Genomic DNA, 20,861 nt, shown 5'->3' with positions numbered 1-20,861 from the left:
TAATGAATTATACTGAATATTCGATGCTATAGTTTTATTTTGAAAATCCTTACCGGAAGTCGCCTGCAGGCAGGAGTCGCTCCGCTACGCGGCAGATGCGGGGCTCGAGCGGGGCGCGTGTCGCTGCCTCTCGTGCGGCTTTGGTTACTGGATTTGAGCCGCGAGGCTCCGGCGGAAGAAACAGAACACACGAGCGACCGAAGTTCCGGTTGGGCGCGAGCGTCACAGCGGCGGGAAGATGAAGGTCGGGACGAAGTGACGGAGACACTTTGTTTGGGTCGTTACGCTGCGGTGGCGGCCGGTTTCCCCTCAGCTGGAAGGTAAGACGCTCCCGCGGGAATTCTGGGTAACCCACGTGAGCCGTGGCTAGCGACTTCATCTGTCAGTTTTTATTTATTAGTTAGCAGATAACGCATTAACTTTCGCTAGCAGTGTGGACGCTGACGTCACGTTTGAAAACACTTGTTGGTGCTTTTTTTTTTTTAAGTCACTTTGACTCTTCAGACTGATGTACGTCATCATTTTTGGTTTACTGTTAACTCGCCAGCTCCTCGTGACGTCACTCCCTTCTGGGCGTGTCCTGCTTTGTTTCGGTTCCGTCACCAGGGAGCATCCCCGGTGCGGCGCGAGCCTCTACTGCTCACCAGCGGGTCACGTGCTCTGTGGTGATCGATTCTTTTCAGTGGGATCGATGGGAGTGATTGTTTCAGACCGGATGGGATGCAGAAACTTCTCTACATCATTTTTTAAAACACTTTTTATTTCTTCCTAAAGATTTTTATGACCTCGCTGTCATAAAATGGTGACATCATGGCGATGATGTCACCATGATGTCACCATGAAATCGCGTGTCTCAGATCAGGCAATAACACACCTTAAACCTGTTTTTGAGACAAATAAACAAACAAACAAATGTGGGCGGTCCCTTAAGCTTCAATGACTCTGGTTGATAAAAGTCAATCTGTCGCTCGTTGCTCTACTTATCTGGTCTGATGTGTGACAGATCAGTGATAGTAGAATTAGAATTGATCTAATTTTGTTCCGGGTCGCGTTCCGAAATAAACCAGTTTGAAATTTAGTCCTGAAACAAAACGCAGAGGTCAAAAAGCAATGAAGTCAAGTTGGGATCTGGTGTTTTGTGTGTCTTCTGTCGGGGGGTCGGGGGAGGAAGGGGTGTAGTTGTTCTGGTTGCTATGGTAGCTGACCCCCCCTCCCTTCCCCTCCTGCCCTTTCTCACCCCATTCATACCCATTGTCGCAGTTAAGCTCTGTTGCCCTTGGACACCACGGGGGACCGTTGGGGAATGTGGCGTTTCTGTGTGAGTACGTTTCGCACGTGAACGCCAAAAAGTTCCCATCAGCCAACGGGAAGCAAAGCGGAGGTCTGGAATGTCTCCAGGATGAAACGGGAATATTTTAGAGGCTCCTCCGTTGCTCTTCTTCCATTCCAGACTTGTAGCCCAGAATAGATCTTGGCGTAATTGCCCTTTATTGGCTGAGAACTCACTGGGGGGGCAAATCACTTGAGTTCTCTCATAAAACTCCCTCCCTGTGGGGGAATGGGAGTCGTTCCATCCTGTGGGACTGAAACTCACACACACACACACACACACACACTTTCACACACCGTGAACTGCCAACGTTTTGACAATGCCGTCTCTCTTCTTCTTCTTCGTTGGTGCCTTTCCCTCCGAGATGCTTTTGTTTGGGTCTCCAGATGACAAATGGTCTTGCACCTTGCCCTCTCGCCACATTTCTCTTCCTGCCTCTCTCCCGTTCACTCCCAACTCTCTCTCTCTCTCTCTCTCTCTCTCTCTCTCACCACGTCTTCCTCCCTCTCCTCTTCCTCCCACAAAGGCCTCCAAGATAGATTCCTTCAGGACTAAAGTGGACTTGCTGTGCCTCCCTCTGGCTCTCACCTCCAAGTCCGTCGGTGATCGCCAGCTGGGCGTCATCTGGGAGAAAGGCGGCGGCGGCCCGGGAGCAGGAGGGGTGTGGGTTCGCTGCCCACCGCCGGCCTTCGACATGGACAACGACTCCACGTATTCGGGATACTCCTACAAGTCGTCGCACTCGAGAACCTCCCGCAAATACAGGTAGTCGACGTCAGATCGGGATTTACTCTTTATAAATTTACTTGTTCTTTCTCGGAAATTCCTTCAATTGCCCCTTTGGGACTAATAAAGTTTTTTGAATTGAATTGAATTATATGATTATTATGCTGTTGATTCAGTTCCTTTGTTTTTTTTTGCTTGTTTTGCCGGATCATAAATCTGAACTGGATTAAATTCAGTGGATCAGTTCTCAAATTCTTTAAATTTTCCTAACTGACAAACTGCCGCAGATTGATTAAATTAATAAATTGAAGTTACCTCGTGTGTGTCGGTGAACCTGTCGGTTCGTTTTGCGTTCCTCTCCAGGGACAGGAGGGACAGGCATCGCTCGAAGACTCGCGACGTCGGCGTCCGTGGAGATAAATCGGCGTCCGTCAAGCCGCCGACGGAGTCGCTGCTGGAGGCGGAGTCTGCCAGAGGAGACGACAGGGTTCGATTCGCTCCTCACGAATGAACCGTGTGACTGATGTCCGGCCGTGTGTCACCCACGCTCGTCTCGTTTCAGGACGACAACTGGGGCGAGACCGCCACGGTGGTCACCGGCACGTCCGTGGACAGCATCTCCAACGAGGACCTGACGCTGATCGCCAAGGACCTCGAGGATTTGTCGCCGCCGCGGTGCCGCCGTTACCTCGGCCCGGCGTTAGCCGCCGTCCTGGGGGTCTTCGCCCTGGCCACACCTCTGGCCTTCTTGGCACTCCCTCAGCTCCTGTGGCGGGACTCCCTGGAGCCCTGCGGCACGCCGTGCGAGGGTCTCTACATCTCTCTGGCCTTCAAGCTCCTCATCCTCCTCATCTCCACCTGGACGCTTTTCCTCCGACCCCCCAGAGCCGTTTTGCCGCGTTTCTTCATCCTGCGCTGCCTCCTGCTGGCATTGGTCTTCCTGTTCGTGGCTTCTTATTGGTTGTTCTACGGGGTGCGGGTGCTGGAGCCCCGAGAGACGGACTACAGGGGGATTGTGGGATACGCTGCCTCTCTGGTGGACGCGCTGCTGTTCATCCAGTACCTGTCGCTGCTGCTGCTGGAGGTGCGACACCTGCAGCCGGCGTTCTGCCTCAAAGTGGTGAGGAGCACCGACGGAGCGAGTCGCTTCTACAACGTGGGCTACCTCAGGTGAGCATCGGCGCTACGCCGGGGGGTCGTTTCCTGTTTCCTGTTGGCTGATTTTTAACGTACAATCCCTTCTACCTCCTGTTTTCACTTCTGTTGAATATCAAACATTCTCTTTCTCAGTCATGTGGTCTAGTAGGTGTTGGGGTTACATGTTTCCACCTCAACAGTTTCGCCACTTCCTTCATCTGCATATCGAGAGGTCATGAAACCACCAGATTCAGTTTTTTGCCCTAAAACCGGATATTAGAACAGTTTTCCCTCTTCTATCTTGTGAAACCCAGCATTCAGCGGGCAGCGGTTTGGGTTCTGGATCAGTACTACAGAGACTTCCCCGTCTACAACCCCGCCCTGCTCAACCTACCCAAGTCCATCCTGTCCAAGAAGACGTCTTCCTTCAAGGTCTACAACCTGAGTGAAGGTAAACTGATAAGAAAATGATCGTACATGTTCTGGATCGCCCGGCCTGACGACGGTTCGGTTCTGCAGACAACGGCACCAATAACTCCACGGACCAATCCAGATCCATGGTTGCCGCTGCCGCTCGGAAAAGAGACAACTCCCACAGCGAGTACTACTACGAGGAGGCGGAGCTGGAGCGACGGGTCCGCAAACGCAAGTCCAGGTGAGGGACGTTTCCTCGCGAAGACGCGGAACGAAGCAAACTTGTCGCTAAAGCGTCTAAAATTTTATTTTCAGATTAAATTAAATGTTTGTTTTTGGTCAACCGACTGTAGCTAAAGTTTAAAGTCCTAGAAGCCACACCTGAGTCTCATTCTGCAGCTTCTCCTCCCAGACTGGTGGTGGCGGTAGAGGAAGCCTTCACCCACATCAGGCGTCACCAGGAAGAAGAGGCCGCGTTCCCGGCCAAACACCTGCGGGACACGATGGACCCCAGGGAGGCGGCTCAGGCCATCTTTGCCCCCATGGCTAGAGCCATGCAGAAGTACCTCCGCGCCACCAGGCAGCAGTCTTACCACACCATGGAGAGCATCATCAACCACCTGCAGTTCTGCATCACGCACAACATGACCCCCAAGGTAAGAACGCAAAACGGAGGCGTAAAGAAGCTAAAAAACGGTCCAATCGGCTTCGTTCAACAGAGAAAACTGATTCTAACTCAACTCTCAGGCGTTCCTCGAGCGGTACCTCAGCCCGGGTCCCACCCTCCAGTACCTGGATGCCACCAGCAGGGGCCGCCACTGGACGCTTGTGAGTGAGCAGCCGGTGACCGCTGCGCTGCGTCAGGACCAGGTGTTCTCCCTCCGACGCCTGGACTTCTCCCTGGTGGTGACGGTGACCCCCCTCCCATTCCTACGCCTGGGGGAGAAATTCATCGACCCCAAAAGCCACAAGTTCGTCATGAAGCTCCAATCGGAGACGTCCGTGTAGGAGGAAGGAGATGAACCATCGGACGTCAGCCCAAGCGCTTCCAGAGTTCCTCTTTATGTTTTATTTTTTAGTCTTTGTTTTCTAGTTTCGTGGTTGTTGACGAGCGTCACCCCCCCCCCAATCCCTTGAGAACAAGACCACTTGAATATCCTGTGACCTTGTTCCTCTCTGAAGCGAACAAAAATAGTCACCAAGCGCCGCCTGATTTATTTTCATAAGTCCTCTTCCACTTTGACTCGACTGACTAACGCAAAACGGTGAGAACATTTCTGACAAATAAAAGTGGAAACAGTAAGAACTTACTGTTCTGGTATTTTATAATCATATAGGTAAAATTCCCTGCTCAGGTTTTTTTTATTTAATCACTTCTTATGACTGGAGTTTAACCTTTAAAACTGTTTACTGGATTTAGGATCATTTTCTTAGCACAGCGGAGGCTAAATATAGTTCTATTTTAATTACAAAAACACTAGCAGAGGATTATTTTGCCTTTAGATATGAAGCTTGGGTTGGATGAGAACTACTAATATGCTTCAGTTTGGCAGCTTTGTGTCAATTATTTCTGATTCTCCTGCAAAGTGAGTGTGTGAATTGGTGTGTGTGGTTCACACTAGCATGTAGCCAGAGTTTAAAGAAGCCTGGATGTCGAATTATTTGAACACTAATGGAAAAAGCTTGCGATGAACTGTCGCACTGAGCAATAATATACTGTAGCTGCTGTATGTTGTGGGCATTGATCTAACACGGGTTCATACATGTGTGTTTGCACATTAGTGTGTTTTATGTTTCAGTGCTTCAGTTTGGATCCACTTGTTGAATCCAGTCTGCTTCTAACGCTTGAAAAACATTTTTTTATGTACATGTCAGTCGTTCTCTATGTCAGTCATTGACTTCATGTGAAGTGTTTTTAATAAATCATCTTATATTTGTTCCTCCTTTTTTTCCATGAGTCACAAGCTTCAGACAGGAATTGATACTGGTGTGTAGGAGTGTGTGGAGGTGGTTTAAAGTGAACAAAAACTGCATTTGGTGAAAATGTAAAACATGTTTAAATGAAGAAATCCCCATAAAAAAATTTTTTTTTACAGAAAGTGAAACCTCGTCTGTCGAGTTTTGACTGATAAATTCACCTGAGGAGAGGATTTATTTGAATTTCAGTCGTTTCTCTGGGATGGAGTTGTATTTTTCTGCAGAAGAGCCTCCATTGTTTCTTAATTTCTAATGTTTTTCGGATTCGATTTTCCTTAAGGGGTGGGGTAGCTATCAGTCTGACTCAGGCTAACGTCTGTCAGTTATCAGTGTTTAGAACGTTATGTGTTGGACCAGGAGCTAAGTGTTCTATCTACGTTGGTGTAAGCAGATGAAGTTTGTGGCCATTTCCATCGCTTAAATAGAAATTCACAAGAAGCTTCTATTTGTGACTCAAGTTTGGCCTTTTGTTTTTTAAGGAAGGTAGTTTGAGAAGCACGCGGACGGTGTGACGTTAAAAAGAGGAAGTCTGGATGAGTTTATTTTTTAAGCTGCTCTTTTGTTGCTTCAAGTCAGAAACGATGAAACTTCAAGTCGTCCTGATTGCGTTCCTCCAAGGTAAAAACAATACGCATATATTAAATGACGTCTTGTGTGTGTGATAAAAACAAGAGTTTTATTTGTGACGTTTCTGCAGCGATCCCGGTTGAATCCCTCCTAGAAGTCTCTGGATACATCGGGGATAATGTCAGCTTGCCCTCAGGAGCCGATCCTTCATGGAAACTGTCCAAAGTGGAGTGGTCCATCTTCTCCAACACCACCTGGATCGCCACGTTCCACAGAGGAAAAGAAATCACAGAGCACTTCTATCAGTACAGCGGCAGACTCCATCTCAACAGCACCTCAGGTAAAGGAGTTTCCCCTCGGATCTACTGAGGATTTCTTGTTTTGCGTTGCTTCTCCATTCATTTCTGATCGATCAGGTGACTTGACGATCCATAATCTGAACATAAACGACGCCATGGAATACCGCGTGTCCCTCATCAGTACGGAGGGAGACGACCACGTGACCAAGATCAGACTCATCGCGAGACGTAAGTGTAGAAAGCGTAGAGCTTGTCAAACTCAAGGCCCGGGGGCCACATGTGGCCCACCACATCATTTTATGTGGCCCGCGAGACAATAAAAGGTCAGCGTCTAAAAATAAATAGATCAAAAGCGTGCTTTAACCTGAAACTACATTTCCAACAATGCAGTAATTCAACCAATTTTAACTTTGACAAAAAAAGTTTCAACAAAATTAATGTCCTAACTTGTGTTTGATGTTATTTTTCTTTATAAATTGATAGTTTGATTCTTAATTGATGGAGTTCTGTGGGTTTAATATTAACCTGACAAATTAAAATCATATATGTTATAACTGAGAAACAAGCAAGCATGTTTTTCTGTGCAACTATAATGTTTGTAATTTGAATGAGTAATAAATTCAGTTATTTGACATTAAGGAGTAGTTAAATAAATTCCCGATCCTTCCTGTGCAGAACGCCTCCAGAAACCCACCGTACAGACGGTCGTCTCCTGGCCCGTAAACGGAGGCTGTTTGGTGATGCTGTTCTGCTCTTCATCCAATGAGGGGGTGGACTTCTCCTGGGAGGTGAAACCTCCCGGTGCGTCTGTCCTCAACTCCAGCGATCACGGTGGCGGCGCCGTGGCTCTGGCGTGGATTCCCAGCAACCCACAGGCCCACATGGAACTGACCTGCACCTCCAGCAGGAACCTGGATAAGGCCTCAAGTGTTACCACTCTGGAGTGTGATGGTGAGGACACGATGGACTATTAGAAAATATACAAGACTACTGGGCAAAATAAAAGCACAATAATTCATGTTAAGAGTGTCGATAGCAGACGAATAACGAGTGAAAGAAACTGACATTAAATCAGAGATTTGTTTTTCATCAGCTTTGCAGCCTGGAATTATTTTATTTATAGAAAAATATAGAAAAATAGGGAAATTTTGTTTTCATGATGTAATGAGATTCAAAAAATCTCCCATTTTAAGACTTTGAGGATCTGAGATCTGATGAGACGTTTCCTCTTAAATGTGTTGTTTCCCTGTTTTGTTATTTCAGATGATGTCCCTCCACCTGTATCTCCTCCTCAGTCCCTACCTCAGCCCCTTCCTCAGGTCACAAACAGATACGCTCTTTTGTTCATGGGAGGCGTCCTGGGGGGTTTACTAGCGGTCATATTGTTGTACCTGATCAGAGGTGAGGGCGAAGCAGCATACACACCTTAATGTGTCTTGCCAAAAAAACTGCATAAATGAACAATTCTAATAATTTGATTTCATGCTGGAGGAAGATATTTAACATGTCCATAAAACTGTCTGCTTGTAAATTTATTCTAATTTTGAAGTATTTAATTACGTATATTGATTTCATTTTCTCATAATGGGAGCACAGCCATGTTTCAACTGGTCATTGTTTCATGAATTGATTTGTATTCTCTTGCTCGTGTTACAGTGAAAATATTTAGAAAACCTACACCAGAAATTAAAGGTAAGGTATTTTTATTTTGGCAAAAATGTCACAAAACCTTCTTGAAAATTGACCACGTTTCCCTCTACTTCTAGTGTGACAACCCCATAAGATGTGTGATCCAAGGAGAACATCCTGCGGAATGTCATTATTTGTAAAATTGCATTATTTATTTTGTGAAATAGATTATGTACACATGAAGGTAAGAAATATAATTAAGCCCCTGCAGATGTACATTTCACAAACACTGGCTATGGATTTCTACAATGACAGTGGCAAATATGAGGAATTAATAGATTTTATTGGAAATAATGTTGAGATAATAACTTTTTCATTTCATGTATCTGTAATGTAGTATTAGTTGTTGGTTGAAACTGAAATCTACAACTCACAGGTTCATCTGTTCCACCAAAAACTTCAGGATAATTACATTTCATAATTTACATATTGAAAAAGAATGACATCTATATTTGATTAGTAGTTTTAAACACGGATCTCCAGCCCTAATTTACTGTGAGCGCTCGTTTACTTTGAGGGGGGTCATTTCCAGTGGTGTTTGGCGCCCTCTGGTGGTCACTGCAGTCCTACGCACAGTGGAGCTCGTCACGTGATCTGTTGTCTGCCGTCACAGTTCGATCGTCAAACACGGATCTGATGGACACCACTGAGTGCGTGTTTGCCTTCAGCGTGACGTCACACCAACATGGTCACTCTGAATATGCTGCTTTCCTTCTAATTAAAAGTTATATTTTTGTTAGGCTGTATTTGTACCAAATTGAATTTGGCATCAGTGATATATATGTTCACTCACCCACATCAAAAGATATTTATAGAAATAATTGAAAACAAGATGTTTGTTTATGTTTTTTGTTTGTGTCCGGAGGGAATTCTGACCGCATTCATTTCCTGTCGTTGAGGGATTTGTTTTGTGATGCTTTTGTTTTGAAGGAAAACGGAAATGATGTTAGAACCTGCACTGCGCAGACATGAAACAAAGTTCTGTAGATGTTCTTGTCACCTCATCTCCTTTTTTCTAAATTAATTTATAGTTGCAAAATCCATCTGCTGAGCTGTTTTTAAACAAACTTTAAATATTAAAAGTGAAATTATTTTATTGAATGGATTATTCACGTTTTTGAGTTTTTCTTGTAGAACATAGCAGAAAAGGAATAAAAGCAATGTGCTAGCAAAAAAAAAAAAAGCCAATTAAAACAAAGCATGATCTGATCACCCTCAACAGATTTGCATTTTGTTAGTGTGGTGGATTTATTAGAGGACATATAGAACATTTAAAAAATATATCTGTGTATTTACACAATTTACAGCACTATAAATAAAACTTAACACATTTAGAATGAAACTTTTCTGTAAAAAAAATAATAAACAAGTGAAAGTCTCTCCAAATCAGAAGTTTACAAAGCATTTAAATATACTTTTACATTATCTGCATGCAAACTGTTGCATCTTTGTGTCATCTTGTAGGACTTAATCGTTTCTTTCTTCTGTCGTCTTCAAGTAAAAACTAAAGGCTCCATATTGTGGAACTCTATATGACATCTTTGTTCTCTTTAATGCGACTCAGTTGGATCTTGTCGTACACCATCTCCAGCTTGAGTGACAAAGAAAAGGAAATTAGTCCCTAAATACTTTGTACATCAGGAGGAAAAATCTAGCATTCAGAATTTTCCCTTTCGAGATTACTTGAAACGGAAAATCTAATTTTAATATGTATTTTATATTGAAGTCTGAATGATAGTAACATTATAAAATCACAAACATGTCTCATAATTAATACTCTACCCGCTCTGCTCTCACCCTGGGTGTGTTGTCAGTCTTTTCATTCACTTTGCAGGTCTTCACCTCCTGAGGGTTCAAATGTGCGTCACATAAAGAACTAACGTGGAAAATTGACAGATTTGGGTGAAAAGTATTGGATTTAGAATTAAAACTTACAAAGACATCCTCGTAGATAGCAGCTTGTTCGGTGGCATCATCTGAGTCAAGACCTGATTAGGGAAAAAGAAAAAGAGTCTTTAAATTACTATGACTTTAAAAAAGTAATTAGTTTAAAAAGTCACAGTCTCTTACCTGTATGGCATCTTTTGCAGTGACAAACACAGATCACTATTCCCGCAACGAGTATCACGCAAACTCCCCCCGCTGCACTCAGGAGAACCGCAGTATTTGCTGAGCCTGCAATATGGATTACGTCATAATTCTGTTTTCAGACGTCATCCTGTAAAAGACTGAATGATTCCTGTCGCTTGCCGTACATGACATCACTAAAATAATAAATAGATGAGAAATTATTATGAATATGTTGGTTTCCTATAAATAATTTCTGTGCGTACTCTCTCGCGTCTCGTTGCTGCACTTCACTGTCGTGGATTCCGACATGCTGGTGATGACGTTGTCAACGGTGCAGGAGAACTCAATGTCGCCATCCTGTGGCCGGATGATGTATCGCAGCCGTGGGCCGTGTAGCGTCTGATTTCCCACGGCCCATAAATAAGAGACATTTCTGTACGTTGTTGCATCGCAGTCCAGAAAAATCGTACAGGAGTCATTCAATGGATGCCAGGTGGAATTAGAAGTCAGGACAGGTTTGTTTGTTATTGGCTCTAAAGAAGGAGAGAGAGATTCAGGTAATTCATTATACATGTAGTAAATAAAAAACAATACACAACACATTCATATATAAGACAACAGAAACCCATTAAATAGGATTTACATCAGCTTAAATAATTAAATTAGTCTTTTGTAAACGTCTATTAAAATACTGAAAACTCAAATGTTTTGAAACTAATGATCAATTATGATTTTTTGTGGTAAAGATAGATTTCAAATGAACACTATATTAAATTTTATTCATCTTTTCTATCCTACAAATCCCAGGAAGGGAAAAGCAATGGGAATTGTTTTTATTTTATTTTATTTTTTCAGAAAATGTAACTCGCATATATAATTAAATTTCGCATTTCTTTACTGCTTTGGAGACTGCAGAAATTATTCTGTAGAAATACATAGTTTTTAGTCATGTAAGTAATTTATCAATTTTATATCAGAAGTGAGGTGAAATCACACCGATATCATTTTCTGAATTTGCCTTCAGCTGCTAGTATGTTGATTGATCATTTAAGGATTTATAACTGATTAGTTCTAATCACTTCATGCATAATTCCTACAGGGCTTTTTAATCTATGAGGAAACATTTAAATAATTCATATAAACGATTGTATGAGTCATTAGTTAAAATTTGAAGTGTCCTACCGTGAACTTGTAGAGTGATGATGTCAGTAGGTCTTTGCTGATTATTCCTCCCCGCTGAGATAAAACTGAAACGACCAGAATCCTGGATAGTCAGGTTGCTCACCGTTAAAGTGAAGTTCATACGATTTAGGTTTAATCTGTCCTTGAACTGCTTTTCATTAATTTTTTCATCAATATCTGCAATCATCTGTTCTCCATATTTCCATGTTGCCGTGACAACCCCCTCAGGCAGTGAGCATGGTGAAAGCTGTACAGCGTCTCCAACTTTTTTATGGATTGGAGTTTGACAACTGGAAGTTTCAATGCCTGAAAAAAACAAAAAGCAGAAGTGAATGCGTCCCGCCTCAACGGGACTATTTGTCAACTGTTTTTATGAAGTTTCGAGATTAATTTGGTCCCCTTAAATGGAATTTATTTCATCTCTGCTTCCCATCTTTGATAAAAGTTTCATGCAAATCTGTATTGAAAATATGAAGTGAAAAACTAAGTAAAACAAAACCAAAACCTTATCTAGATCTCCTCCAGAATTCAGTATTTCCTTGTTTGGGATGAAGCCAATTCTTCCAGTGTTTTATAGTAATTATCCCAATTAAATGAAAATGAAAAGCCTCATCTTAAGGCTGTTCCGTTAACAAAAGTCACTGCATAATTTCTTATAAGCTATAAAAGTTCATCCACATGCACAATCGTCTCACCAAACCCTGTTAAATATCAGAAAACAACTCATATGAGGAATAATATATTAGTGTCAGTCGTGTGACATCAGTTTAAGATACAGAATTAAAATATCACAGTTTAGTGTTTTTGCACAAGAGTAGACCTTAAAACTACCGGGTAAATGAGCTCAAACCACAATCTGTGTGCTCAGCGATAAATGTGCCTCTAAAGTCTTCTTCTTTTTTTTTTTGCTCAGAGCTGTTCAGCACTTTTGCTTCAGTGCTGGGAAGCGGTTAGTCAGGAAATGTTCATCTGTTCCTTTTATCATGTGAATATTATAAAACAACTAAACATTTCCGTTTAAAAGATTTAATCTGGTTAATATAGACTCGATTTATGCATCCACAACCACTACATAAGTGAGCACCGTCTGCATATAACAATCACTGACATTCTTTTGACATAATCTTTGCAGGCCAGAGTAAATGTTAAACACTCATAACCTTCTCAGAGATGTTCATACCATGGAGGCCGACCTGGAGGAGCAACACGCAGCGGCACATGAAGGAGAAGCTGCATCGATGAAGACGACCCCCAGCCATCATCACCGAGGGGAGACGAGCAAAAGTGTGTTTCCTCTTCTGGTAAATCCAACTGTACTTAGACAAGTTAGCACTAAAGGAGTGTGAAGGAGTGGGGGTGGAGTTTGTGTGTGTGTGTGTGTGTGTGTGTGTGTGTGTTGTATAGTGGGTGAGAGTTCCTGTACAGAAGAAGCAGAAGAATCAGACTGGCCTGAGCTGAAATAGTGAGAGTTAAAACACTTTTTTTTTAAAAAGTCTCATCTCACTCAATTAACTCGGACAGTGATCATCGTTAATCTTAATCCGTAGTATATCATTCAACGATCTGATGGGTGTAAACCCAGTAACGCACTAAGGATCCTGTGTGAAATGCGTGGTGGGCTCAGGGTGTGAAAGAGATGATTGGTTTGAAACTAATGTCAGGATGAACCTAAAGGGTTCCTGCCTTCCTGTGAGTCCATTGACTTTACATTCAATTTATTCCACCCGAACGAGCTGAAATTCACGGAAATTATCTAAATAGACTTTGCTTTTCAAGCAGTTCCTTTTTGTTTGTTTGTTTGTTTGTTTGATTTGCACCTCCTGGGCCTCCAGCTCGTGTTGTTTCCTTGAGTTTTAGCGATTTGTAAAGACGATATTTACATATTTACATACAGTATATATCACTGAGGATTCCGACAAGAGGAAGATTTTGTCTGACTTTGACACAACAGAAATTTTTGAGATCCACTCATGGTGGGGCTTTTCATGAGACAATCGTTTCTTTTCTTTTCTTTTTAATTTTTTTTAACTCACTGAAGATTAAGATATTTAAACTTATCAAAACATCCAGAGAATATGAGGATTGTCTCGTGGAGCAGTTCTGAAACACATCTTATAAATTCGGGAGGCGTTCAGTGTCTTGGTAGAGACCCCCACCCCCGCTTCTCACACCATATTAAAAGAAAAGGAAACTGAAAACCAAAAAAAAAACCCAGCTATTTCACAACCTGCAGTATCATGTTTGACACTGACTAAACGGATGTGCAACATAAAACTGGTTTAAGGGTAAACTTCCAAAGCTCTCAGGATCACAAACACACAAGTGGAGATTAAAGTCAGGTCAATTCATATCTAAAATCATGTTGATTTCTCTTTTTTAAAACTAATGAATCCCACATTCATGTCCTAAAAATCTCTCTGATGTCCATCTACCCATATGAAATCTGTCACTTCACATTTTATTGTTAAGAGAGATCAGGATGATCACATACACAAACAAACACAAAACAGATGGGATGCGTTATCATACAGTATATATTATACATTCAATAAAAGATATATTAGGGAAGGTATTAAGGTGTAGAATTTTGAAAATATTTTCTGCACAAAAATATTACAAACTTATGAAAGACAACAGAAGAATAAAACCATACTTCCTTTAAAAAAAAATACTGAAAGCTGAATTGACCACAATGACTTAAAATATAAAGATTTGCAAATTGATATCATTCTTTATCGTAAGGTTTTTGTTGATATGGGTCTTATTGATCTGGAAGAAAAGCAAAGGAAAGAGAGATTTAATATTAATAAATCCTTTATCAGACATTTAAATTGAAGTAAAATAAAGTGAATGTATGCACATCACTTAATGGATGCACTGTTACCTGAAGCTGCTCCAGTTCTGACTTGAGAATAAATGGTTTCACCATCAGAATTGGAATTTCCTACAAATTCAAAAAATATTATATATTTTTATTCATATATATATACACTTTGATATAAAGGACTGCAAATAATGATCACAGAGCAAATAGCAGAAGACATTTCAAACAGCTGAAAGGGGATGTTGTAAATTTTATGGTTACAAGTACAAAGTCAGTACCAGCAGCTTCTCCCGTCTTCATGTTGGAGTAAATGATGGTGTCGTCCGTTTCTTTATTCACTGTTTTGATGAACAGATGAATGCATAAATATAACAATGTGTTTTTGCCCTACAGACGTATCTCGTGTGATTATACTCACCCTTTCTAGATATGTTCCGAAGAACAACCGAAGAATACGTGACTTCACCGAAATTATCTGAAATACAGACATTTATAAAGCATTCTTAAGCCTTTCGACTGACATTAAATCTTATTCTAGGATTTCTAACTGCTTCAACGGCACACATTCAGCTGAATAACAGAGACGAGCAACATCTTGCATTGAAAATTAACTTGTTATCTTCATTATTTTAATCCCCTGTATGAATTCTGGACCACCAGATACTGCAGCGTTGAAAACAACCGAATCAGGATCACATCTGACCTTGGAAAAGAGACGCATCTTTGCGTAGAGTTTCATCCTCAGTGGTCATGTGATCCGTGTCTGAGCTTTGATTGGTCCTCTGAGACCAGATGGACCTGGACACGATGCACACATGCAGGAGACATCATGAGGAGCAAGAAATGTGCTGCTGTGATGCTGACAATGAGAGGAGAGTGTTGCACCAACCTGCTACAGCAGGAACCTGTAAAAAAAACCCAACACATTTACTGCATTTCAAACTTCTGCATGCGATAACATCAGTAGCATCTGTGCTCGACCTAAGATCTGTAGATAATGCCTCACCTTTTGACTTCATGTGATAATAGAGCAACAGCACCAGGAAAATGATCAATAAAACTCCACAAACCAGCCCAACGATCAGCAGCACAGAGGAAGGAGCACTCTGAGTCCCAGGCATCGCTTGGATCATTTAAATGAACATTTTTTTTAAACATGAAACTATCAATGTTCATTCTTCTTGGTTCAAACAGATCAATGACACTGTGATAGAAACTAATTGTTCTTGTTTACTCACATTTCACCGACATCCAGCTCTCCCGCGACGTCAGCTTCTTCCCGCCGTTTACCTCACATTTATAAAAGCCTTCGTCTGACTTGGACGCTGCAGGAATAGCCAGGTTAGTTTCGGTATTGTTTTGAAGGAGAATGCCATTTTTATAAAAATACACTCTGGTCAGTTTGTTTCCTGTGCTGACTTTGCAGCCCAGCGTGACCGGATCTCCTTCGGCCACCGGGTAGACCGGGCTCATCAGGATGATATCTCTGACTGCAAAAAACACACAAGCATGTTAAAGTTTTGTTCAGAGATGGTTGAAAAAGCTTAACTGCAACAGCAATACTTTAAACATGCTAATTTAATTACGAGATGCATAATACCTCCTATATGTCCTGTTTTTCTTTATATATCTGTTTGTATGATGCATAGAGCAGATTAAAAATCAACAACGCAACAAAACAAAAACAGGAAAAAGGAAAAGACAGAGAATCTATTTCATTGGTCAGTGTTGTGAACTTGCAAAATCCATATTTGAACACAAATAATTCAGACTCACTGGTTGTGATGTTGACCGCATTGCTCAGCTGTCCTGTTTCAGACGCGCACAAGAACACTCCATCGATGGGCAGGATGCTGCGGATGCTGCAGGTGTTTCCGGTCATCTTCCCCCAAGTGGTGCAGCGACTCCGGTAACCGTCTTTACCAAATCTGACCACCATCCATTTGGTAGAGTTTCCTGTGCAGCTCAGCGACACCGACTCTTCAGTCAAGTGTTGAGATCTATTAGGACTGACGGTAAGAGATATTCCAGATTGCATATCTGAACAAAAAAATGAAGAACACATGCATATTTAATATAATGTGCACAATCCTTTCATTTTATACTTTATTGTTCTATAATATCGGTCACATTTCTGCAAACAGCACAGAAGAACTTGAATGAATGAATGTTTTTTTTATTTTGTACATGTGAGATCAAAACAACAACATAGACTGAACACAGAAACAAGCAAGACCATTGAAAATAGACAAAACGACAATAACAGCAGACAAAGCAATGATTTCCACATGTCCAAAAAGGAGTAGGGTGAAGCATAGGCTTAAAGTAGGGTGGAGCATCAGCTTAAAGTAGGGTGGAGCATAAACTTAAAGTAGGGTGGAGCATAAGCTTAAAGTAGGGTGGAGCATAAGCTTAAAGTAGGGTGAAGCATAAGCTTAAAGTAGGATGAAGCACAGGGTTAAAGACCTGAATATTTTTTTTAAAAGTCACGCAAAAGCTGCAGGGATTGATTTTCTGCTCTCTTTATGTGCAGACTTCACCTGAACCTGGAGCCAATTAAAAATAAAACCATTTCTTCAGACCTACCTACAGACCAGACGTACATCATTTGACTGTTATCTGTATAAAACACGGGGTTTCCTCTTCCGGCCTTGCACAGATACGCTGATGTGAACTCCCGTTCACCAACAGTGTAAGAATTTTGCTTGGTCCCGTTTTCGCCGCCAGGCAGCAGCTTGTGGGTGTTCCCCGATACACTGAAAAGAACTTCCATCCAGTAGAACCTCCAGCCTGCAGATGGATTTCTGACTTCGCAGGTCAGAGTGACCGAGGCTCCAGGACTCGGCCACGATGTTGACATGTGGAGAACGGGCACCGGTTTCACTGTGGAGAAGCATCTCAGAGTAAAAAGGTGGAAATGCGGCCTTTAAAACAGGGCAAGTTACAAGTTACAAACATTAAAGTTACACAGAAAAAAACATGTTTGTTTGTTTCTCTTTTATAACATAAATCCTTTTAATTTGTCAGATTATTAAACCCACAGAACTCCGTCAATCAAGGATCAAACTATCAATCAATAAAGAAAAATAACATCAGACACAAGTTAGGACGTTAACTTTGTTCACAACGGCTTTGTCAAAGTTAAAATGTGCTGAATTATTGCATTGTGGGAAATGTAGTTTTGGTCAAATCACACTTTTGACATATTTATCTTGAGACACGCTGACCTTTTATGCTCTGGTGGGACACATAAAATGATTTGACGGGCCCAATTTGGCCCCCGGGCCTTGGGTTTGACACACGTGATTCAAAGTGACTGACTGGAGACTCACTTTTATAAAGATTCACTGCGAAATAGTCGCTCCACTCTGCTTGAGCCGTTTCGCTTTTCATTTTGCCTTTGCAGCTGTAGTATTCTGTGAGGGATGTTGGGGTGTGCCTGATCATATATCCTCTGAGTCTGTCCCCGGATGAGCTGGGTAACACCCACTCGTACTCCCACTCTGTGTCTTCTCCGCCCTCGATCTCACACGTGAGCGTGATCATCTCTCCCAGGTATATTTCAGACCAGCTTGTCTGCAGGGCCACGGTGGACCTGCTCGTGACTGGATGACAAATATAGAAATCAGTGAATTATCAGCAAGCAGGAGGTCAAACCTGCCACTGGGGTTCAGTTTACACCCCGATTCCAATCGGTTCAGTACCGATTGGCTCGCTGTAGTCGGTGTAGTACACCGGTTCTCCTCTTCCTCCTCTGCACCAGTAGACTCCTCCCTGTGAGACGATGATTTTGACATCAGAGAGGAAGATGGCCTGTCCTGAGGTCACGGGTTCGTGGGTTTTCTTGCCTCTGTACCAGAAGTACCTCCAGCCAGAAGATGGCGCTGTGACGAGACACATCAGGGTCATGTTTCCCCCGACAGGAATGTACCGTCTGTCACTGATCAGAGTGGCTTTTGGTCTGCGTGCTGTTTAATTTATCCACAAAAAAAAAAGAAAAAGAACATTGACGTTAACACTTTTGCAATTTAGCTTCAATTTGACGGATGATTCAAATAATTTTAAGTTACTCACAATCCAGTTTCAGCTTTAGCGGTTTCGACTCTTCGCCTTCATCAAATTTACACGTGTACGAGCTCCCGTCTGACTGCGACTGGACGGTGAGGCTGGCGGTGCCATTAGTGGTGAGTTGCGTCCCGATAAGAGACGCACTTTTGTAGAAGGAAACATTCTTTGTGTTTCCCTGTTCTCGACGCCTGCAGTGCAGAGACACCGATTCTCCTTCATACAGAACGGAAGCAGGTTGGACCAGGATGACATCAGCATCTGGAACAGATTGATCATCAATAATGAAGAGAAACCCATTTTATTGATTTCAAATTAAGCATATTTAATACAAATTTTGAATTCTGAACCTATTTCTAAAATATAATGATCTGCATCAACTTCCCACAATGCAATAATAGATTTGTTGGTAAAGCCTTACAACTATTATTGCTATGTCCTGTTTTACATCTTAAATCCCCCCCCCCCCTCTTTTCCTGTGTTTGTCTCGTCCTGCTTCTTTGTGATTGGTCCTCTATGCGCCCCCGACCCCTCCCTCATCAACCTCCTGTTTATTCAAGCAATTGTCCGTTAGCTTTCTGCTACCTGTTTCACCATTCCTGCCTTCAGTTTGTATATTTCGTCATAATTTTTGGCCTCTCTTGTCGTTAATGTCCAACTTACAACTTTATGTCAATGAATTTGTGAATTTTCACCTTTACTTCTATGTCATGAGGTTAAATTAGATTATGAATCTTAAATAAACATGGGGCTTACCTGTTACAGTTAGAGACACTTTATTACTTTCTTTTCTAGAATATGACCTCTTGTTATCTCCACGGCAATGGAAGTTGCCGGTGTCACTTGTAGCCAAGGGCCCTAGTCTGTAGGTCTTTTTGTCGTGTTCTAGATAGTTGTTCTTCAGAATTTTGTAATACCAGTTTGTGTCAGCTCCCTCCCTCATGTCACACACGAAGGAAACAGACTCTCCAGTAAAAAAGGTCGACCAGTTTGGCTCAATGGAAAGCACAGGATCTACAGACACTGGAAGCATAAAGAGAGGAACGCTGATAGAAAAGAAAACAGACAGAATTTGTATTTAAAAAGTTATTCAGTTGAAGAAATCGTATAATTACCTTGAGCATATCCAAAGCAGACGAGGGTAGCCAGCGCTAAAACAGAGTCATAAACTTGAAATCAAAAGCATACGAAATGATTTAAAAGTTATTTAAATAGAAAGTCAACCGCTACTCACAGATGAACTCCAGCACACAAAAATCAGAGGGTCTCATTCCCTCCTAGAAAAGTCTTCTTCTCTGGGGGTCAAGAACGCACAAACCAGGTTCGAGAAGAATTCAGGAACTGTGAACAAACTTTTCACACAAATACGAGTACAGGAAGTTTTCTCCAACTTCTTCTTGTAATTTTAAAGTCTGCATTTCCTTCCTTCTTGTGCAAAACCCACACAGTAGAGCAGACTTGACCACAGAATATTTACCACATTAATGAAACCCTGTCCTAAATTCCTGATTTGATTTTAATCACAAGAAGAATGGGCATGTTGTGGAGGTGTTTTGACTTGACATCTTAGTTCAAGACTCAACAAAATGTAACCAACTTTATTAATCATCGCAGGGACATTATTAGTATTCAGAAATATTCAGTTATCTTGCGGAATAAAAATGATCTCCCCAGTAACTAATATTTGCGATGCAAAAATTAATTATAGACAAATAGAAATTCAAGTCATCAGCCGATATCAATTCACTTTTAAATGAGAAAGAAATTCACTGTATTTTGAAACTCATCCCCACAGAATTTAAAGATGAATATGACTTTGTGTTCTCTCGTCTTCCTCCTTGTAAACTAGAAATTTTATTTTTATTTTAGACTACACTTTTGCTGTCATGCTAGACTAATTTAGCCAAATGTCCACTTATCAACCACTTTCACACAGGAGCAGAGATGGAATGGCGCCAAACCAACGGCTCCACTTCTTCTTCTTCATCCTCTTCTTTTCGCCATGCATGCAGCCAATCGCATCCGAAAAGGACCAAAACAGTTTATTCCCAAAAAGTTAGTTAGTATTTAATTTCTAATATTTCAATATGGGTGGATATGTTATCAGGAGAACTAAAGTTGTGATGTTTTATTTCCTCTGGCCAGCAGGTGACGCTGTGACAACAGATTTTCACGTATAGATGTGTGCATCTGCTCTGGTCTATGATGGGAAAAATACAGTACTGTACACTAAAAAGTTTTTTAAATTAAATGATATTTATCAATAAAAGCATATTTCTGTTGCTAGCAGGTGGGGGTTAAAAATACATACAATAATATAAATAATAATTAACATAAAAGTAGAACACCTGGATATCACAGAAGTATTCATGGTAAATTCATAGGGGTTGACTTCCTGTTGCGTTTCGATCCTGAGTTTGAGTCTTTGCTGTTGCTTTTGGTATGATGACAGACATAAATGTACGCAGTTGTGTCATTCTAGGTGAAAGCAGGGCCAGAGCTACTTCTTCAATATATGTTGTTCACTGGATTTGAGGGTAAGACTTCAGTTCTGTGTCAAAATATAAATTAGGACATCTCC

General features: G+C 41.7%; 4 protein-coding genes across 9 annotated transcripts; 2 read left to right on the top strand and 2 right to left on the bottom strand.

Moving 5' to 3' along the window:
* Positions 1-89: 89 nt before the first annotated feature.
* Positions 90-5,545, top strand: LOC137590286 (vang-like protein 2). The gene is made up of 8 exons (XM_068307808.1): positions 90-320; positions 1,857-2,095; positions 2,420-2,543; positions 2,619-3,226; positions 3,508-3,644; positions 3,713-3,848; positions 4,020-4,263; positions 4,355-5,545. The coding sequence occupies exons 2-8, from the start codon at positions 2,025-2,027 to the stop codon at positions 4,613-4,615; spliced, it is 1,581 nt and encodes a 526-aa protein (XP_068163909.1). The 5' UTR covers positions 90-320; positions 1,857-2,024; the 3' UTR covers positions 4,616-5,545.
* On the top strand, positions 4,837-9,247 carry si:cabz01074946.1 (CD48 antigen). 4 transcript variants are annotated; one of them, XM_068307812.1, is made up of 7 exons: positions 4,837-4,872; positions 6,157-6,202; positions 6,282-6,491; positions 6,568-6,678; positions 7,126-7,401; positions 7,714-7,851; positions 8,107-9,247. In XM_068307812.1, exons 2-7 carry the CDS (start codon positions 6,166-6,168, stop codon positions 8,214-8,216), a joined length of 882 nt encoding a protein of 293 aa, XP_068163913.1. In that variant the 5' UTR covers positions 4,837-4,872; positions 6,157-6,165; the 3' UTR covers positions 8,217-9,247. The 4 variants fall into 4 exon arrangements, with proteins under 4 accessions (XP_068163913.1, XP_068163912.1, XP_068163914.1 ...); XM_068307811.1 differs by having other exon boundaries at positions 4,845-4,872; positions 6,064-6,202; XM_068307813.1 differs by lacking the exon at positions 4,837-4,872 and having other exon boundaries at positions 5,680-6,202; positions 8,107-8,142; positions 8,217-9,247.
* Positions 9,248-9,361: 114 nt separating this feature from the next.
* On the bottom strand, positions 9,362-13,541 carry si:cabz01074944.1 (SLAM family member 5). Of its 2 annotated transcripts, none has more exons than XM_068307809.1 (7): positions 12,572-13,541; positions 11,392-11,697; positions 10,473-10,742; positions 10,210-10,314; positions 10,075-10,127; positions 9,922-9,984; positions 9,362-9,730 (listed from the first exon to the last, which is right to left on the bottom strand). In XM_068307809.1, exons 1-7 carry the CDS (start codon positions 12,651-12,653, stop codon positions 9,668-9,670), a joined length of 942 nt encoding a protein of 313 aa, XP_068163910.1. In that variant the 5' UTR covers positions 12,654-13,541; the 3' UTR covers positions 9,362-9,667. The 2 variants fall into 2 exon arrangements, with proteins under 2 accessions (XP_068163910.1, XP_068163911.1); XM_068307810.1 differs by having other exon boundaries at positions 9,937-9,984.
* A 406-nt stretch (positions 13,542-13,947) lies between these two features.
* Positions 13,948-19,642, bottom strand: LOC137590285 (Fc receptor-like protein 3). 2 transcript variants are annotated; one of them, XM_068307806.1, is made up of 16 exons: positions 19,515-19,642; positions 19,396-19,431; positions 19,037-19,303; positions 18,290-18,541; positions 17,920-18,183; positions 17,548-17,820; positions 16,802-17,098; positions 15,992-16,255; positions 15,454-15,705; positions 15,222-15,338; positions 15,105-15,120; positions 14,919-15,013; positions 14,634-14,690; positions 14,494-14,553; positions 14,276-14,335; positions 13,948-14,160 (listed from the first exon to the last, which is right to left on the bottom strand). In XM_068307806.1, exons 1-16 carry the CDS (start codon positions 19,549-19,551, stop codon positions 14,153-14,155), a joined length of 2,355 nt encoding a protein of 784 aa, XP_068163907.1. In that variant the 5' UTR covers positions 19,552-19,642; the 3' UTR covers positions 13,948-14,152. The 2 variants fall into 2 exon arrangements, with proteins under 2 accessions (XP_068163907.1, XP_068163908.1); XM_068307807.1 differs by lacking the exon at positions 15,222-15,338 and having other exon boundaries at positions 13,949-14,160.
* Between the last annotated feature and the right edge of the window lie 1,219 nt (positions 19,643-20,861).

Source organism: Antennarius striatus, chromosome 23 (genome assembly GCF_040054535.1).
Source record: "Antennarius striatus isolate MH-2024 chromosome 23, ASM4005453v1, whole genome shotgun sequence".
In the NCBI taxonomy this organism is placed as follows: domain Eukaryota; kingdom Metazoa; phylum Chordata; class Actinopteri; order Lophiiformes; family Antennariidae; genus Antennarius; species Antennarius striatus.
Note: the sequence above shows the minus strand (reverse complement) of the source record. Positions and strands in the feature narration are given on the sequence as shown.

Bases quoted from the DNA above. Each gene is read 5' to 3' on its own strand.
- LOC137590286 (XM_068307808.1), top strand. From the start codon at position 2,025: ATGGACAACGACTCCACGTATTCGGGATACTCCTACAAGTCGTCGCAC. The intron at 3,645-3,712 runs GTAAACTGATAA...TCGGTTCTGCAG, and splicing joins GGTCTACAACCTGAGTGAAG to ACAACGGCACCAATAACTCC. The intron at 3,849-4,019 runs GTGAGGGACGTT...TTCTCCTCCCAG, and splicing joins GTCCGCAAACGCAAGTCCAG to ACTGGTGGTGGCGGTAGAGG.
- si:cabz01074946.1 (XM_068307811.1), top strand. From the start codon at position 6,118: ATGAGTTTATTTTTTAAGCTGCTCTTTTGTTGCTTCAAGTCAGAAACG. The intron at 6,492-6,567 runs GTAAAGGAGTTT...CTGATCGATCAG, and splicing joins CCATCTCAACAGCACCTCAG to GTGACTTGACGATCCATAAT. The intron at 7,852-8,106 runs GTGAGGGCGAAG...CTCGTGTTACAG, and splicing joins ATTGTTGTACCTGATCAGAG to TGAAAATATTTAGAAAACCT.
- si:cabz01074944.1 (XM_068307809.1), bottom strand. From the start codon at position 12,653: ATGATGGCTGGGGGTCGTCTTCATCGATGCAGCTTCTCCTTCATGTGC. The intron at 10,315-10,472 runs GTACGCACAGAA...TCCATATTGCAG, and splicing joins CAGCAACGAGACGCGAGAGA to GCTCAGCAAATACTGCGGTT. The intron at 9,985-10,074 runs GTAAGTTTTAAT...TTGAACCCTCAG, and splicing joins CTATCTACGAGGATGTCTTT to GAGGTGAAGACCTGCAAAGT.
- LOC137590285 (XM_068307806.1), bottom strand. From the start codon at position 19,551: ATGAGACCCTCTGATTTTTGTGTGCTGGAGTTCATCT. The intron at 19,432-19,514 runs GTGAGTAGCGGT...ACTCTGTTTTAG, and splicing joins TTGTGTGCTGGAGTTCATCT to CGCTGGCTACCCTCGTCTGC. The intron at 14,554-14,633 runs GTGAGTATAATC...TCATCAAAACAG, and splicing joins TCGGAACATATCTAGAAAGG to TGAATAAAGAAACGGACGAC.